A 12,747-nucleotide genomic window follows, 5' to 3' on the forward strand; every position below is an offset into this window, starting at 1 on the left:
GTTTATATCAATATTTGTTACGTACACGTTTTTGCTAGAAAATCTCTCCTCCGGATTATATCCCGTTTCCGGAGGGTTTCGGGTTACCTTTCTACCCACTTCTCGACGGGTAATTCTATCCCGTTGTGCCAGCTATGCAACTCGTATATACATATATATGTATACAACGTACAGAGGGTAAGGCGAGGGTTGTCTTCTTGTGTAACGAAATCTTACACCCCATTTTACACACCTTGCGAAAGCTTGATAAACCTGAATTAGATTTATATACGTTATGTATATATATATATATAAAAGGTATCGTGTCGCGTACGCTGAGAAAAATTTTATTTCATACAGTAACTAGAAAAATTGAGTAAAACGGGTGTCGTTGAAAAAAAAAAAAACAAAACGTTTGAGTATTGTTGGAATTACGAAAAACCAGGCACGCAAAACCATTTTGCGCTATCGTCGATCCTTTTTTGATTATTGCTACGCAAAATCAGTTTCCGAGGTCTGCTCTACTTTTTTTTAGTTAAACAAGGCTTCAACGTCGACTCGGTTTTTTAGCGTTATTTTTACTGTCAAAATTGCGATTTGGAGATATGTGATAATTTTTTTTATAAAATCAGATTATTTTACAAATTTCAAAATATTTTATCATCGTTGTCTGTTCAACGAACGATCGATTTGAAACAATTGCGTTGGGTTGACGATGCGATAAATACGGAAATATTAAGAAAAACATAATCACAATTACGAAGCATCCATCCAACACCGAGTATTAGCCGAAATTCATAATTTACATTTTCGTTGTTGATTCTCATTTTCATTTTCGCCTTTTTTCCTTTATGTTCCCTTCGTGTTTCGGTCAACAGAAACCGAACTCGACGTATTTTTAAATTTCATACGCAGAAGGGATGAGTGAAATTATCTTTTTTTTTTTTTATCCCCCGGCAGCTTTGTCTCCCCCCTCCCCCCCCCCCCCCCCCCCCCCCCCCACGGTATAAAGTATACAATGTACATATTATGTCTATGTGGATATATATTATGTATATATGTTGAGAGAAAGAGAGAGAGAGAAGAGCGTTTACCCAAGATGTTTACGAAGCAATCGAGCCATCCTGTTAATTAATTTACTCAATATTCAAACCATGTACTCTTGTCTTTACGTACGTATACATTATGTTCACGGACACTTGTGTATCATATATATATATATATATATATATATATATAAATAACATACATTATACGTATAACCCTGTTGTGAAATTAATTCATCCTGTTTGCGTGTGTAATTATTACGAGGTGAAAGCATTTCGAGCAGCAGAAAAAGGCAGCGCGTGAGGGTGAATTCGAATTCATTTTAATCGCTCCGCACTACTTCCGGTCAGAACAAAAAGAAATCTTTTACTAATCTTTAAGAAAGAAGCGGTTCTTCTTCTTTTTTTTTTATTTTTTTTTTATGTTCTCGATGTTTAAAAAGGCAGTAAATTTTACCGTGCATATATTTATCGTTAGTCGATGTATTGAAATGATTTTGAAAAGTAATTAGCTTTTTGTTCCCGTTTACTCTTGGCTTTCCGATCGTGTAAAAGTGTCGAAAGGTTTGAGCAATAATCGAAGTAATATTGATTAAAAAAAAAAAAAAATATATTATAATCGAGAATTACAGTTCGAAAGGTAAATTAATTGCAAACTGGGTTGAGTTGGAGTTCAATGAACGATTATATCACTTTGAAAAAACTTGAAAATGGAATACATGAAGAATTACGAAAAAAAAAAAAAAATCTGAACATTTGATCGTCGTATTTGAGTAAATTTGGAAAACTTGTTTGTTTGTTTGTTTCGTGTACGACACAGCCTTATTTTACCATCGCCGCAATTTATGTACCTATGTCTAATATCGTTGCATAATAAAAAGAACATTCTCTCTCTCTCTCTCTCTTTCTCGCTCTCTCGCTCTCTCACTCTCACTCTCTGTTTTCATTCCAATCGGAAGTATGCGCGGAGCGAAAACACCGAAGGTTGTGCAGTGTTTTCCACGAGGTTAGCGAGGCGCCCAGACGTCGCGACGCCCGATTTCTGCAGAACTGCCCGGCGTCGTCGCGTCGCGTCTCCTTCATGTGGCGTCGGTATCGCTTTACCGTCTTTCGCCAGCTTCCATTTTCCACACACACACACACACGTGTCTACCTTATTATTTATTCTCTTCATTCTTTGTACATACACAATTAGACGTTCTTTTTTCTTCTTTGTTGTTTTTCTTCTTAACGATATTCAATCCGCAGCGGTCGCATTTTTTAGTTTGATTTGTTTTTTTTTCCAGATCCCCTTCGCGCTTGAAAATAATGTTTGTGTTTTCCGTAGGAAGCTAACAAACTAATCATAGAGAATGGATTTATTGAATCTATCAAATTATGCGTGCCGAACAAATATGGCGAATGAAGTGTTTTTTTTTTTTTTTTTTTCCATTTCCAATCCGAAGGAACGTTACGCGTATTAATAAAAAAGCGGCGGGGGAAATGTTTCGTGTCGTCGAGTGAAACGAAATTTATTTAAATTAATGTCAAATTTCTTGTACAATTTTTTTTTTTTTATCAGCGCAGTTATCTTATGTCTAACTGCGATTGTACATAATGCGAATGTTAAAACATTATATATGCATATATATGTATGCGTGTATTATCCGCAAATCCAGCAGCATGTCGGGATTATAGTGACGTACGGAAGAGTGAGATGGTTGAAATTCTTCTTTCTTAATGAGCTTTTTTTTTACATCCTCCCTCGCTAACTTTCGAACCCCGCAAATACCTGCCGACTTCTTGACGAATATATCCGCGATGCTGGTGTAAGGGAGAAGAAAATACGGGGGAGTTATTAGCCGCTGAGACCAAAGGGGACGAGGGATGGGGGGGATCGATATTATCCAGCATCCGACTCATAAGACCGGCTCGCCACAGTAGCTCTTCTTTCCTCCTGGGAACTATACTATAAGAAACCCTTTTTCTCTTCTTACAGTACGCAGGGCTTAGAGGGCTAAGACAGCAGCGCGGAAGAGCAAAGAAGAAGTAGAAGAAGAAGAAGAAGAAGAAGAGAGGAAAGGAAAAGGAAAAGAATCTAAGGAAGCGGATAAAAGTTATTCAAGATGGCGGCGTTCGTGGCCAAGCAGATGGTCGGCAACAAGCTCAACGCTGTCAAAGGTCAGTCATTACAATGTGTAATTTTATTCATCATCTCTCCCGTTATTTCCACTTGCGTCTGTGCGTGTGTTCTTCTTTCTCTCGGAATAGAGTATATCAGAATTTATGATTGTGTTTTTTTTGTTTTTTTTTTTCTTTCTCTCTTTTCTTCGCGACACAAGGAAACAATTTATGTGATAATCGAGACCGAGAAGAACCGATTTTTCTACAACGAATGAATTACGAATCAATGGAACCGGACGAACGGAGCTTGTTGATTTGATCGCGTGAATTGTCGCGGGTTCGTTGATGTTTTGTACAGTGTTTCGAGACTGCGATATGATGTGGCGAAAATTTATAGACGGGTTAATCCGCAATGCTGTGCGTACGGCGGTTAAATACATAATACCCTTGTCGATATATATGTGCTATGTAATGTGATTCGGACGAAGTGGAAACTTTGTCTCAAAGTTTGCACAGATTAATTGGTATCTGGGTAACATTGTGTAACGTGGGTATTTAAGTTTCCGGATGAATGTATGTACGTATATGTATATGCCTATAAATCGTGCTAACAAACGTGCGATTTGTATGATCCAAGTTATTTCCTCCAACAATGAATCGAATCATCTAGAACGCGAACGGTGGATGAGTCGTCGTTGAAACGATATTTTTTCTCACACGAGAGACGATTGAAAATGTAATATTCGTTTAGTATTTTTTTCTTTCGTATTTTTGATTTTTTTATTTTTTTCTTTTTTTCTTTGTTCGCGGATTCGTACGTACGTAATTATAGAAGAGAGAGGAATCAGTGAACGAAGATCGTCTCGTAACGCGTTTCAGATTAATTTATTTCACGAAAGTTGTAGATGTTTAATTTTTTCCGTGGTGTTTTATTTTTCTTCTAACGATGCGGATTACAACTGTTATCCTTGTCGAACAGTAGGTTTGCACAACGGGCTCTTAAACAGATTCCCTTACCGACATTGTTACCGACGCTTAACCAAGACGCAAACCATTTTCTGAAATTTTCTTGGGGTGGGGATCCTCTCACTTGACCGAGTGTCGGTAACAATGTTGTTGTAGGAATCTATCTCCAGTATCGTCCGTGTACATATATTTTGAATCGTTGCTACGGCGGAGAAAAAAAAAGATTGAAAAATTGTGAAACAGAAGTAATCGTTTCGTTTGTAAAATTACAATTCGTAGTTGAAGATAAAATTGAATATTCCGCAGAGAATTCGAATCGAAGATCGATTGTACAGAGAAAAAAAAAGAAGATAAAACGCAAAACGTTGGCGATCTTCGGAAATTCTTTACGCGCATAATTTCCCCCATTCACCCCCCCCCCCCCCCCCCCCCACCGTATCGTTGACGAAAAATCTCCACGCAGACGGACCCGAGTTGCGGGTCCAGCATTGGAGGGTGGATTCGGCGTCGCCCTGCCATGCCAGTTATCGTCGTAAATTTGGGTATATTTTCATGATGCGGCTACGGGGAGTGTCGGTATTACCATACATTACCATAACGCGCGAGTTTATCTCACCCCCGTCGGGATAACGGGGCAAACTTCGCCCCCTTCCTTTCCTTTCCTTTCTACCCTCCCCAAATCTACCGCGACACCTACATGCATTATACATATGTTCGTACGTACAATTATGTATAACAATAATGGTAATAATAAGGTTTATAATGACGATGATAATAGTAAGAACGGTTCGAAGGATCGAACTTCTTAGGTTACGGAAATCGTTTTTTTATATTCGTCAAATTATATTTGTATAATTTTTATAAAATCTACCGTCTATAATTCGAGAAACGAGGCATCGATGTTCAAATCGCTGTTTATTCAATTACGTGCAAGATGTGATGAATTTTGATTTCATTGGGGTTGATTTTTTATCGCAAAAACTCGGTTCTTAGTATCGAAAGATTTTTAATGATACGGATTTTCATCAATTCTAGGGTACTGTAAATTATCGTATGCTCGGAAGAAAAAAAAAAAATTTGCTATCGTTAGCTCGTTGTTCCTTCTCTCGGATTACATATCTGTGAAAGGTTTGGTTTGAAATGAAATTAATTTCTGATTTTGAAATTAAGAAATATTTATTTTCCGTTATACAATATCACGTATACAATACATCGTAGTGTAACAGTTTTTTATACATTTTTCCCAATTGCTTGATCAACCGTATCGTAATATTATCGTCAATCTTCCTCCGAAACACGCAGGAATAGAAATAATGTAAATTTTGAAAAAAAAAAAATAAAAAAAATAAAAAGAGAAAGCAAACGATTTTCCTGTTCTTTTTGATCACCGTTATACCTAATTATTTTCTATTCGTTTTCTTACTTCGTCATTTTATCAATATCGTTTAACCCTCGAGGTTGTCGGCAAATTCAATCCATGCACCGAGAAATAAGGGTGAGCCTCTCCGTCCGACGGATCGAAGCAGCGGTTTACCGCGAATCCGAAATCGCCATTCGTCCGTCCGTCCATCCATCCATTCGTTCATTTATCCATCCGTTCGTCCGTCTATCGGAGAACATCGGGGATACCGTTGAACAACTCCCTGTTCCCCCAACTTCCGGTAATGGGAGTTAAAGGACTCGCGGTTGATACCGAGAATTTCCTACGGACGCAATTCCCACGCCACTCCGAAATCCTTACGCCCAACCCCCGCAAAATATAACCCCGCTGTACATGCCAAGCCGTCTCACGATCCACCCTTGGACATCCATAGAATTTCCGACGGGTGGTCTAATTACGCTGAAAGCAATCGGCAATCAGCAATCAGCAATCAGCGCGACTCTCTCTTTCTCTCTCTCTCTCTCTCTCTCTCCCTCTCTCTCTCTCTCTCTCCGTGTCTCTACATTTCCGCAACGTTCGTCATGAGTTTCGTTTCTCTTCAGCCTTTTCCTTTACGCGGATTTTTCAATTCCGCCGATCTCGTGCGTTCAGAGGGTGTCGAGTGATTTTTTTTTTTTTGTAACCCGTCGACTTGAGCGTGTTTTCATTTCGTTTTTTTCTTTCTTTTGCGAATTATCGTTGAAACGCGATTTGAAAAAATTGCATCAGGTGTAACGAATTTTTGTATATCGAACGATTACGAGATGTGATGATCGATGATTCTGAAAGGGAGGCGTGTGCTTTTTTCTTTTTTCTTTTTTTTTTTTTCTTTTTCACTTCTTATACGTGTAACGAACGATCGTTCCTTTGAAAATGACAAAGAAAAAAAAAAAAAAAAAAAAAACACGGGAACATGGAATGAATAAAATAAAGGGAATTTTTAATAAATACGGTTAATTGCTCGTTATCATAGTTGGCCGCGGTAGGGGTTATCGACGAGAAGTATATAACGCACGCGTACAATACGTTGCACGCACACACACGCGCGCCTGCGTATATATACCCGTACGCAGTACGTCCAGGAGGCAGGGTAAATCATTAACGCGAAACTAAAAGCATGCCCGAGCAAATTGCGGTGCTTGAGTGCAACACGATGACCGGAGAAACCCTGCAAAGCTTTTATATACGCGTGTATTATACAGGTATATAGCTATGTATATATTGTATATAAACTTATATACATATACATATATATATATATATATATACGTGTGTGTATATACATATATATATATATACATTATGTACGTACGTATGGGTATTCGATGGAGGCGCCTCGCGTAATTGAATGTCCGAATTTTCGTTATATACTAGATACGGGCGTGCTGTATACGCGGATGTATTGTAGGCACGGGGATGAATTCAATTATTTCGCAAAACGCTCGATAATTAATTATTATGATTATTTCATTGGCACTGATGGTTTTTTTTTTTTTTTTCCTCTCTCTGCCCGCCGGTGAGGAAAAAAAATGTGCTGGAAATATTTTGCGTAAGATTGTTCTTTGAAAATATCGTGACGATATGCTCGAGGAAGAAAAAAAGTGTGAAAATTACTCGTTGCGGTATATCAGTGGTAAAAATAATTTCAGCGAAAGAAATTAGGAGCGTTTATATACATATATATACATGTGTCATGTATATATATGTGTGTGTGTGTGTGTGTGTATGTATATATGTATAAAAGTTCGCTTCGATTATGTATATTCTGTAAATTTCACTCGCAATTCATTATTCATAATTGGCACGCCGTATAATTATACTTGATACGATACGGTACGGAAAATTTCCCAAATTAAAAGGAGGAAATATTATTTCAGGTATAATGAAAAGGGAATTTCGTATATCTATAACCTATGTGTGATATGTGTATGGCATGTATATTACAAAGGTATGCTTGAAACAGCACAGCTAGCTTTTCCAATTCTCTATGAAACTTTTCGCGCTACGTGTTTTTGTTTTCCTTTACGTTTTTACCGTTTCTTTCGCTTTTATCTTTATTCCGGTTTCGTTACTCGTTGGAAGGACGAGGAAAAAAAAAAAAAACAGAAAAAAGCTTAAAGGCGGGGAAAACCGTGTAGATTATATTCTAAATTCGTCACAAGCGACTTTTCAAATTGGAGGTAATTAATTTCTTCCTGATCTTTTTTTTTTTCTTCTCGTTTTTCTTCATCTGGTGAGGGTAAAAATAATAACGATAAATATAAAGTCTCGACTTCTTGAATGAGGAATAATGGCGTTTGTTTTTTTTTTTTTTTTCCATATAAGTATGGAGTATAAGAAATATACAGTACACCTGCATTTTATGTATCTATTATATAAGTGTACATATATGTATATATAAATCATAAAGTTCTTAGATCAGTCGTTGGAGGAGTTGAAATTTTCCGACAAATGACTGTCCAATTATATATATATACGTAGGTATATTATAGGTGTGTATATATATATATAGTTGTGTACGTATATAATTATGTACGGACAATCCGTACGTATTTTGCAGGCAAAGAAAGTTTAAGGTGAAAGACAGGGAGCACCCTCGCACATTCTCTCCCTTCCCTCTTTCATCCACCTTATTTTTCCCCTCCTCGAGGTCTTCTCATTAGGAAGATTGATATTTTTAATTAGAAATCCCCGTGGTAATATTTTACATGTTTATTAAAAGCCGCTGCTGGCGCAGAGCTTATATACATATATATATAATATGCTAGAAGATGAAGAAACGAGTAACTGACGTAGCTGACGGATATATAATGTAATATATTTAAAATATTTGGTCGGAAAAATGATTTGACTCAATTTTACGCGTTATTAATGTAATATTGTGTAAAATGTTGTAAATAAATTCGACATTCGTGATCGAAGTGCTTTTATCGAAAATCAATTATTGTCGTAGAAGGTGAAAAATGAATAAATAAATAATAATAGTGATAAATGATGTAGACATGATCTTCTTGGATCGATGAAACGACGTCTGAAATGATTTTAGATTCAATTTTCTTGAAATATTGATTTTTTTTTTTTTTTCCTTTAATCTTTTCAAACAGTTTGAAAATATTTCCTCGATATTCAATTAATTTCAATTTTTACGCTTTCCTCTTCTTCTCATCTTCCTTTTTCCCTTCCGGTTTTCAACAATTTCGCGAACGAATTTTCCTCGTCGCCCCTCGGTTTTATGAATTATCGAAGTTACGCGTACCTCAAAAATGTTACGCGAAATATCGCCGCAGCTTTCGGAGGTAAGGGAACTACGGTTAAAATGGAGGGAGGGAGAAGAAGAAAAAAAAAAAGGTGTAGAGAACTGTGGGAGGAAGAGCGAAGAGAAGAACGAAAAGAAAGAGAGAAAGTAGAAGGAGAGAAAAAAAAAAGAAAAAAAAAAAACAAACGGTGAGAAAAATCTGGAAAACCGACGATGTTTAAATTACCGCAGAGGGTAAATTGAATCGGGATGGCGGGATGAGAGAAAAAAAGGAAGGGAGTCGAGTGGAAGAGTCCGAGTTTCAGTTTCAGACTCGGTCCTTTCAACAGCTGTACATAGATATGTATATATATATATATATATGTATGTATATGTATATACGTATATGTAGGATATAGTCGTCGAGTAATAGAAATGGAGTTGTACGTACGTGTATGCACGTAGGTGTGCGATAAACGTGTATTACGTCGACGGATAGAGGGTTCTATTTACTATTTCATTACCGAGAAGCGGCGGCTATACTTTGATCGCAATTTTTACCGATCCGGAGATTGGCTCTTGGGGGAATTGGGGAATACCACGTTTGTCTCAAACGCGATTTCGAAAGGAATGGAATCGGGTGGACGGGGGTGGTTTTCAATTCCTGATGAAATTACGCGCGACGGTCATTCTCCATTCGTTTTATACTCTTTTTCGTTTTCAGCTTTTCTCTATTTGAGAACGGTCACGGGAGGAAACACGAAAGCGACGACGAACCGATAGCGAGACGGAAAAAGGAGGGGGGTGGATATTCTGGATTCGAAAATGTTGCGAAGGAGAGAAATTCTAAAAGTAAAGATGTCAAAGTTCCGAAAGGGCGAAAATGAGAAAATTCTCAAATGTTAAACATCGAAATTCCGAGTTATCCAAGATTTTCGGTTCCGTGAATTTTCGGCTTCGTGAAATTTCAACGCTTTGATTTTTCCTTGTTTTGGATTTTCGATATTTTCACGTACGGAATCCTGGTAGTTCTAATTTTTGATTTATCTGATTTTTTACACCCAATCGTTGATCAAACCACGCTGTGCGAGTAGATTTTCATTTTCGAAACCTTACTCTACCGTAATTTAAATTTTCGAAATCCTGCACTCGGGAACTTTGAAGCCGTCGGCTTTCCGACCATTCGAAACTTCGTTGTTTCTCCAAGGTCTGATTTTTTTACGTCAAGTTTCGCCGTCGGATGATTTGGAATTAGGCGCTTTGGGAACTTTTCAAATTCGGAGATGTAGGTGTACGACAGGTGTAGGAACGGCGTATAGAAAATCGGCAAAGAAGCAACAACGGCAGTTTGGACGCCGATGAATTGAAAAATACTTTTCTCCTTCTTCCATTTATTCGCACCTCACACTTTCGTTGATGATTTTTCTTTCGCTTCTGCTTTCTTTCTTTGTTTTGTTTTTTTTTTTTCTTCTTTTTCTCACTTCGTTCGCGTGTCTTCACACCTCGCGAAATGAAATGAAACGAAAAGAAACGAGGCGAGAGCAAACCGGGGAGAGGAATTGATTGGAATTGGAAAAAAGGAACGGTTTTCCGATGCAACCCTAGGCCAAGGACATCCATATTTATGCCTTGACAAGATTTCCATTTCACTCTTTGGGAGTGTTACGGTGCCAACAGTTTCCGCTTGTCCGGCTTGCTTCGAGGAAACACCGCAGGTTCATGACTTAAACAGCAGACATTATTTCGGACCATTTGTCTTTTTATTGCCTATCACGCTGATGGAACGAAATTCGCGAGAGAGAGAGAGAGAAAAAGGGTGAAAAACAGTATTCTTGTATAATATACGACGCTATTCCAATCTCAAAGGTTACTCTCTCATTCGTTATTCCTTTTTTATTGTTAGGCATAATTTTTCATCATTTTTCTTACTTGTCATCATTTATCCAAAGCCTGTGTTACGTTTAACAAAGAATTCAGAATAATAATCGGTTGTAATTGTTTATCAAAATTTCACTTGCCGTACGTATTTTTTTTTTTTTTTCTATAAATTCATAAGTTCAAGATTTTCCATATATATTTTTAAACCATTTACGTTATAATTTTTATTCGCAGTATCGATTTTAAACTTGTAATATTTTCTTTCAAAGTTTTTCTCCCTCACATAGACGCAACGCTCTCTACATGTATGAAGTTTTTCTTTTTATTCCAGCTAATTTCCTTCGTCCGTTGTATTCCTGGCTGTGTATTGTTTACAACGTATTACTTATGCACGGTTGTGACCGTCTCGACGTTGTGTTTGAAAATTCATCTCGTTTGAAGAACTAATTTCAAACTCAATCGCGGACAAAACTGATACTCCTTGCATAATAATGCGAATAATATATATATATATATATATATATTATACATATTACGTAAAGCTCAATCGTGGAAGCGAAACGAGGAACTGAAATCGGTGGAATTCGCGTTACAAGGAAATTGCAGTTGGGAAATATATGCAGTACAAGCAACTATTGTGCTGTTTGTTTTTTATTTATTTATTTATTTATCATTTCACCCTCGGACACTCTGTGTGAAATTTATTTGCAACTTTCACTCAAATCGAGTGAAATTTTTCAGATTCGAGACTCTATCGATTCCCCCGAATTGAAGAGTGATAATTAATTCTATGATAAAATAAAATGTCGGTTCGACGCAATGAAATATTTTGTTAAAATTCCACTTGATTTTTCGCTTATGTCAATTTTGATAAATCTTCCTTTAAAATGCAGGATAATTTCATGGAAAATATCGTTGAAAGCCTTGTTGTCTTTTTTTTTTCTTTTTTTTTTACGTTTCTATTCTAAAATCATAATTATATTAACAATATCACGTTAATTTACATAACTAACATCTGCACAATTTCGGCAATTTCCCATGCCTCTAGGCATGTAATTACAAAACACTGCGGTATGACACACTCGATGAATTTCGTAATGCATTGTTTTCGCGTGTATTTTACCTATACGTCGTATATATGGGGCATTCCGTGACATCTCGATCAAGATTCTACGTCGACGTCTAAGATTGGTTTTGTAATTTTTTTTGTACGAAAGCCTACGCGACGACAAAGGTAATTGAAATTTCTTCCGGAATATTTCTACCCAGCGTATCTGAGGTATGATTTAATTTTCCGCGATCTGAAAATGTTGAGAAAAATCTTATAAAATGTAAGAAAATTTCTTTTGCACCAATTGGAAAATGGAAAAAATTTCATAACTTCGAGAGACAAAAATATTTCGTAAGATTTTCTCAGATCGGGTCGATGAATTCTGAAAAAAATTGCTACAGCGTTTTCCGTCGCGTACTTTCATACAAAAAAAAAAAAAAAAAAAACGACAAAGCCAATCTGCGACGTTGAATCTTCCGATCGAGATGTCACGGAATTCCCCATACATACGTGATTAACAAGGCTTATCAAATACCAATTAACGATATTTAATTACAACCGTCGCGTTTCGTTCGTTCCGCAGGCTTCCGTGCCGTTGCATGCATATGTATATACAATGTATGTAATACGATATCGTAGATGCGGACGCTATGTAATAAGGTATAATATGAGGTGAAGCGGTTATGCGGAGGAACATTGTTCGATCGGAATGCATCGCTGGCATGCCATTCGCATCGCATATATATACATATAATATATATTTGTATATATACATGTATATAGATCGTTATGCACCGAAATATGTACTATAAATTCCTGCAGTTGTGTGCAATGCAGCTGCGGCTGCAATTGCGGCGAAAATTGCATACATTCTTACATATACATATATATATATATATACGCAGCTGCGGTTTTCCATGCTCATGAAAACTCAATATTATACCAACACAGTTTTATCCAATTTAGAATTATTTTTATTTTTCTTATTCATATTTCAAATTCCTCCGCGCATAATTCCTCCGTTGTTTTTCCCTCTACGAGTATCGCGGGTGTCTGTTTTTTTTTTTTT

The 12,747-nt window shown here is 36.9% G+C and overlaps 1 protein-coding gene across 2 annotated transcripts in view; it reads left to right on the forward strand.

The window, feature by feature from the left end:
* LOC124179040 (complexin) overlaps positions 1-12,747 on the forward strand; it is a 225,898-nt gene that overhangs the window by 80,606 nt on the left and 132,545 nt on the right. For both annotated transcript variants that reach the window (XM_046563010.1, XM_046563009.1), the window contains exon 2: positions 3,004-3,185. In XM_046563010.1, the coding sequence (XP_046418966.1) occupies positions 3,131-3,185 (55 nt within the window). In that variant the 5' untranslated portion in view covers positions 3,004-3,130. The remainder of the gene's footprint in view (positions 1-3,003; positions 3,186-12,747) is intronic.

Source organism: Neodiprion fabricii, chromosome 3 (genome assembly GCF_021155785.1).
Source record: "Neodiprion fabricii isolate iyNeoFabr1 chromosome 3, iyNeoFabr1.1, whole genome shotgun sequence".
Lineage (NCBI taxonomy): Eukaryota > Metazoa > Arthropoda > Insecta > Hymenoptera > Diprionidae > Neodiprion > Neodiprion fabricii.